The sequence below is a fragment of the Dendroctonus ponderosae genome, unplaced genomic scaffold (assembly GCF_020466585.1).
Source record: "Dendroctonus ponderosae isolate FM_Combo_2020 unplaced genomic scaffold, Dpon_F_20191213v2 Dpon_F_20191213_6, whole genome shotgun sequence".
NCBI lineage: Eukaryota > Metazoa > Arthropoda > Insecta > Coleoptera > Curculionidae > Dendroctonus > Dendroctonus ponderosae.
The window spans coordinates 3,063,324-3,070,765 of record NW_026018814.1 but is presented as its reverse complement, the minus strand read 5'-3'; the positions used below and the strand labels follow the sequence as shown (position 1 = coordinate 3,070,765).

Here is a 7,442-nt window from a genome sequence, read left to right as displayed (position 1 = left end):
GCGAATCCAGGCATGAAGAAGTGCAGACGTGGGAAAGGAACCATGTTTACAGCCAGTTTGCGAAGATCAGCGTTCAGTTGACCGGGGAACCTCAAACATGTGGTTACTCCAGACATGGTGAGCGATACAAGATGGTTCAAATCTCCGTATGTGGGTGTGGTGAGTTTCAGAGTTCTAAAGCAGATGTCGTAGAGAGCTTCGTTATCAATGCAGTAAGTTTCGTCGGTGTTTTCAACCAGTTGATGAACAGAGAGTGTGGCATTGTATGGTTCCACTACTGTATCAGATACTTTGGGCGAGGGGACTACTGAGTAAGTGTTCATGATCCTGTCGGGGTATTCTTCTCTGATCTTGGAAATTAATAGAGTTCCCATTCCAGAGCCGGTTCCACCTCCAAGCGAGTGTGTCAATTGGAATCCTTGTAAACAGTCGCAGGATTCTGCCTCTTTTCTCACGACATCCAGCACTGAGTCTACCAATTCGGCTCCTTCGGTGTAATGTCCTTTGGCCCAGTTGTTTCCGGCCCCAGACTGTCCAAACACGAAGTTGTCCGGCCTGAAGATTTGTCCAAAAGGTCCCGATCTGACAGAATCCATAGTTCCCGGTTCCAAGTCGACCAGGATGGCACGAGGCACATACTTTCCACCGGATGCTTCGTTGTAATAAACATTAATCCTTTCCAATTGGAGGTCGGAGTCTCCATGGTAGGCCCCAGTGGGGTCAATACCGTGCTCATCGGAGATGATTTCCCAGAACTTAAAAAAAAGCAAACATTAATAAGTAATGTTCATGTTTGACAATTGAAACCAAGTCTGTGTTGTACTGTACTGTACATTAAGGTGTCCAGTGGAAATCACGTTCAGGTGTCAGGTGACAATGGAAATTGGACTCATCTTAGGTTGGGGGAGAGGCAGAGGTAAGAGAAGAAGGTTGGTTCACTCATGATTCGCATTTCTTCAATTTAAAATATCCTTTCGAATCACCGTAAAATGAAAAATTGACCATCTAGCTCACTTAGGCTTGCCAAGCTACAGCAACGCTATTCGAACAGATGTCATTTTGTGCAAATTCCGTAAAATTGTATCGCTAAATCGATGCAAAACTATGAAATTGAGTGCCGGTTTTCAACGAAAAGAAATTTCAAATGAACGCTGCACTTCAGAATGTTACATCACACTCACCTGGCTTTGACGATGTCTTGCTCTGACCTAATACTCACAGAATGGAAAAAACGCACTAAACTTTTGTTTTTTTGTTCCGACGCCGGCTGATCTTTCACTATCAATGAGTTTGTGTACTTAAAGCCAACCAAATCAGTGATTTCACCACAAAGAGCTGAATTCAGCCCTTCATCCGCAACTCAGCCAATTTGTTAATACGCTATAAATCTTGTCAGTCGCTCCAGAATGGTCAGTACTTTCGACTAATTCCCGTATGTTTACTAGATGGACTCGCTTGTGTCCATCCTGTCTAGTTTTTGGAAAACGGGTAAATAAAGACCAACATTTGGGAAAAGCCAATAACAGTTCTAAGGAAGTCGATGTTCTCCTAGTATGCAGTCAAGTAAATAAATTATAAATTAAAATTGACAATTTTTCTATATCAACATTAAACAAGTGTGTTTATCCAAAATCAATGACTATAATGTGCTGAAAGGGACAAAATCGAATTCCCAATTATCCTGCATTAAAAATACTACAGTTCCTGTTCATTCAATAGATTTATTAAATTTTGATCGCATATTCCGGTTTCGAACAAGTCTGAATGAATCATCCGCTGACGCAAACAGAGGGCAAACACGTACAGACCAACCATATATCGATTAAGTAACCGAGAGGGCAAAATGAGCTAACAACGTGCAGGAAACAGTTAGTTTTTATGGGCAATGCGTGAATAATATGGGAATGAAATTGGGGCCCAGACTGAACGCCCGGGGGATTACTAATCGCGACCGCACCCCACTGTTCTGTCGCCAGGCCAGCGCTCAAGTCGAAGGTGCAGCCGACAAAATCAATACACTCTTTCCGCTTTCTCTAGCATGAAGATTCTTTGAACATTAATAGTTTTCGGGCTATTTTTAGGCAACCCCACCTGGCAACAGACAGGGGGAATTTTGGGTATTACTATAATAGAAAGTTAATTCAAAAGAATCTCGATTGCGTTCACACTCCAAACCTACACAGACTAGTTGATGGGATGGAAATCTACATAGAGCTACAAGGCTATAAAACAACTACTACTACTGAATGGCGTCAACGTTACAAAACAACCACATAATGCGAGCTCAGTGAAGCATCGAGGCGACACTGGCCGATCAGGTAAAGGCCTGTAGCATTTACAATTTTTTTTAAGTGACTAAGTCACAGCTATATATAGGCAATGGCTTGCGTCACCAATTAACGGCATCCCGTTTATGGTTAAACAACTGCACAATGCCACGCAGCCGACCCACTGAAAATGGCTCATTGCGAACGCGTTATCGCAATCAATAATCAACTGTCCTTTAATGGGGTTTCGATTGTCGTCGAATTGAGATTTTATGTGGTGGAAAGAAGGAAACTGAGATGGACGCAATCACGTCAGTAATGGAAAGAAAATCGATGAACTGTGAGGAGAATGAAGAAATGATTAAGACACGACAAGAGGAAAGAGAGGCGTTTTATAATGCAATTAAAATACATTCCCGATAAACTGCTGACAAAATAAAAGTTACCCTGACAAATTGGAACTTTGGAACTGAATAATTCTGATTGCGGCGAGCTCATTTATTTCTGTTTGAAGAGTTATTTAGTGGAATCCTTTTTCGGTTAGTGCGTGTTTTTGCAAAAAAATAGCTTCTACAGGGTGGCCAATAAAACAATTCAAAATTGGTAAAGTTCCACATGCCATTTGGTTGGACAAAAACCCGTTTGTTCCCATTTCAACCATGTAGACATTAACATACAAGGTTGCCTAAATGAACGAAATATTTAGCCTGCTAGAACCACAGATTTAGGGCCAAAAGTTTTAGCTTCAACATGAGTTTAAGATCGTGAAAACCGATCCAAGAGCAGAAAAGTCTTTAAACTTTTGTTGTTGCTGTGAGACCTAAAAAACGTTTTGGTCCGACTAGCAGCATGTCGAACTTTCGGCAATTTTTCGCCATCCTGTAGAGAATATATGAGGCGATTAATTTCTAGCAAAACATTGACGAACAAAAATCAAATAGGGGCTACATAACGCTTCAAACAAACCAAAGAAAGTAGAATTTATGCACCAAAATTGGCACAAATTTGCCTGAAACGTTCGTATTGTTGAGCAGTGGAAAAAATCATTTAAACACCGCATATCAGATGCAATTAAATGTGTTAGCAGGGTTGTAAAGATTGTATCGGAAGCGTGATGGTAAAACCATTTGCGACCCTGAAAACGGAAATTTTTCCACCAAACAACAAACATTCGTTTTCTTCGAAACTAAAATTCATCATGCCTATTTGTAGAATTCATGAATATGTATGTCGATCTGGGAAATGTTGGCGTGATGGATCAATTGCCGACTGCTCCACTTTCCCAAAATTTCTACTACAATTATTGTCTGAACTGCATGCACGTCTTAATAAATGAACTTATCTGTTTGATACGGTTTTAGCTTTAGCGATGGTGTCAGCCGCGTGAGGTAATTCAAAGATAACACTCAAAGTGTGTATGACTTCATTCGCAAATAAACATTAATGTAACGATAATGATGCGTTAACCTTTAAATGCTGATAGAGGTGTTTTCGGTTCAAAATTCCAGTTTTCAGGGCGCCCAATAACTAGGCTAATTACTCGGACTAAAATGAGAAAATGTAAAGCTGTGACAAATGAGCGGTGCCTAAAAGTGCCTAGTTATCATAAAAAAAAACTCCAAAATCAAGTAAAACCTTTCATAAGGATCAATAAATAAAACTGTGTTCGTCTGTGGGTACAGATCCAGCATCGTCTAGAACAGACTGCCATGAAGTCAATGACGAAAAGAACAAGTCCTGAAAAATATTTTTAGGAAGTTTGAAAATCGAGTTAACTAAAATAAGCTGCGGCCGCTATGCGGCATTTCGACTAGGATGTTGAACTCTGCAGCATCTAGCACGCCGAGCCCGAGAATCCACGAAGGCCAAGAACATCAGTAAAACCACTGGAGTGAGACAAATTGCAGAATCGATGTGCTCGGCCAGCGTAAAATATGACTCCTTTTTTCGCCTAACGGATACTGATGATGATCGTTTCGATAATTTCATTTCAGCAGGAGGCTTAATTGGCGGAGTTTCAGCCATGGCCTCCATTCGCCGAACGAACGTTGCAGAAAATGACGCGAATTATTCAAATGGATCGTTAAAGAAGCCAGTCAATAAAAATGCAGAAGGAAGAAGCTCTTACAGAATGATCTTTGGATTGAAGAAAGTCCGGCAAAAAGTTAATGATCTTGACTCCCCGCCCAGAACCCAGAATAAATTGAAAATAATGACCAACTTCGGTTTTTTTTCACATTTCCTGTTATTTCGATGCAAATGTTTCTGGAACAAAAATCAAGTTAGTGGCTTCAAATCCATATGACTCAACAGACTGTCAAGAGCTTCGAGGCGTCAGAGGATGGGTTAACACAATATTGCCGTCTAAGCATTCATGCTACCGCCAGACTTCAGCGGTTCAAAGAAAATACATATGAAGATAAACGTTGACTGGTACAAATGTAAGCATTAGTTTAACACCACTATAAATAGCGTTGACAACGGACAATCTTATCAAAGTTATCAACACTTGAGATGTTTGTTAAAAAAAAAATTCTAACGAGTGGTTGATTTAATCCCAAAGGCAATGGAATAATGAGTTTGCAGTCAAAATAAGGGCAGAAACTAATCGAAATTTCAACGAAATGAGGTCGATGCTCAATTGTCTTCAAGAAAACCATACAAATAAAATTTCTTAGCTTTTGGAACAGAAGGAAGTTTAGTGCAGGACAGTTAAATCGCTTTGGAAGACAAAATAAGCGGCAATAAAACTGAACAAAAACACCACCAATAATGAGCAGAAAAAATGAATTGACTTCGTGAATAGCACGAAAAACCATCACACAAACACAAGTAGCTGTTTAGTAAATTTGCAAACAACACAGTTAAATAAAATTCAAACCAGAGGAAAAGTTGTTGTAAAAGGGAAGTTGGTAGAGAATAGAAAACCGAATCGATCACCATTCTGCCTTGAGCAGTTAATTGTATTTTCTTTCGTTCTCTAATCACAAAATTATAGGGCGAATAATGCTTCCTTGACGTTAAATTTAAGCAAATTTTCTTTGATAAGTACAAAATTTATTTTCGTTGTATCCCAGACAAGAATTCTAAGAATTCGAATTCCAAGAATTCGAATTCCAATGAAAAATATTTCTTCCAAGTACAAAATAGCAGCATTCAAGTTTTTTCAATAGAGGCCACGTCGACTATCAGTTCACAAACGTTCCAGAAGCCGTTGAAAAAAAGAGGGTCGACAAAGTCGCTAATAGGGCAACAATGAGAGCGATAAAGACCACACCACAGGAAATTTAACGGTCGTTTCAACCGTTTGTACTACCCGTGCTGCGAATGTTGGCTAATGGCAGGGGGCCGACGATGGAGCAATGAACGTTAGAACTTATTTAAATGATTAGACGTGTTTTAGAAATAGTTACGACTATATACTGACCAATTGTGAATCTACATATTAACCAGAAAAATTTGGAAGTATTATTATCATAATTGGAACATAACTACATGCACATAAGAACAACGTTTGAGGCACAAAAATACATGAAACTAACGAACTTGAACGAACAAACCTTCACAGGCCTAATGGGTCGAGATTTCAGGATGGGTAGTATTTTTTTTTAAGTTGGATATTGAACCGGGCGTGCCGGCTACATATGTGTCAATTTCAGTGAAAATCTACAAACCGGCTTTTTCACTGAAATCCAGCAATGAAATGAATGAATTCGGGGAAAAATCGGTATAAAATGGTGTCAAAATGGAGTCCAGACATGGCCACCCGGTTTCTCAGGAATGGGAAAAAGGGAATAGATGGAATGAAAGGGTACGAAAAACAATAGAAAGTGTACATACCTTAGCTCCAATCTGGTTTCCACATTGGCCGGCTTGAATGTGAACAATTTCCCTCATTTTGTTACTTTAAAAAAAACTTGAACTAGAATACACAACTGATGTTCTCGACGAGAATCTCTTCAATGCAATGCAATATGGCGGTCTGCGGCTGGCACTTTTATTCCATTCCCCTACCCGCGAGTCGCAGCACCAGCGACTCACTAGATTTCGCGTTAACATCTTCGATTTAAATCTAGGGCGTTGTTTTGTTGTTATTGCATTTGCTTGTTAATTAATGATTCTGACTTCCACCCAAACTTATACAGACACGATTTGTTTGAAGTAAACTCTAGGTACTTTGATCTTGGCATCTGGGTGTGAGCAGATGGTCCTAATGGCCTGCTTAACTCCTTTATTGATTATTTGGGTGGTTTCCATTTATTACTCACTACCTGTTTCGAAGGGGTTTACCAAAAGCCCTCTTTGTTGTGGTGAACAGCCTCTATCGCATAAATAATCTACCATCCAGCAGTGGTCAAGGTTGGGGGCTTTTGAAGATGAATCACAAGAATGGGTGTTGTTCCAAGCCCAAAGCCCTAGTTTGTTTAATCAGACATTCACCATATTGCCCTCATCTGGATTGGATGTTAATTCGGCACGTAATCCACTCTAAAACCTTTATCAGAGACAAAATACTTTTCTCTGCTTTTAGGTTGTTTTTGACATTCTGACATTGTCAAAGTGTCATCTGCATGATTTTTGTCATAAACTAGTGAATTTATTCAGACAGCCAGAAGTATTTGCTTGCATTATTTTGCATTTCAGGCAGTTTTAGTAGTTGTTTAGGTCTTTAGTAGGTAGGGCGAGTGATGAGGAAATGTAAGTGACTTGACCAAAGCTAGAATCAATCCTTTAGACAGTCTACATAAGTCATTTGACGTGGAAGATGCTGAAACTCTCACAAGATAATTGGCCCTAAAGATGCTAAAAGTTGCATAGAAATAGCCAAAGATGTAAGTAGTAAAGTCCAAACTCAAAGAACCACAATTTTCATCATCGTTGGAAGTAACTTCATTCAACGAATGCAGTCCAAGACGGCCTGAAAACCCCGAAAACTCCCATTTTTTGGGGCCTTTCTGCCAAAATTCGACCGCAGCTTCAATGCGTATAAGAGCCATTTCAGACCGACCACTCTGTAGCGCTTGCAGAGTGGATGGTACAATGTTAATGTGCGTGTTCAAATGGCTCTAAAGGTTTATCAGTACTACTATTTTCCGTTTCCTCTCTATGTTGATGCCGATTGGACTTTTTGGGAAAAAATTTGAATCACTCTGTATAGTCGGAGGGAGTTTGAAA

At 39.7% G+C, this 7,442-nt stretch overlaps 1 protein-coding gene across 1 annotated transcript; it reads right to left on the bottom strand.

Annotated features, from left to right (window-relative positions):
* Positions 1-6,320, bottom strand: LOC109536372 (tubulin beta-1 chain; the record flags this gene model as incomplete). Its single annotated transcript, XM_019902558.2, is given in 2 exon segments — positions 1-755; positions 6,108-6,320. Coding segments are annotated over 2 exon segments (812 nt in total), but the record flags the coding sequence as incomplete, so codon positions are not given.
* Positions 6,321-7,442: the final 1,122 nt, after the last annotated feature.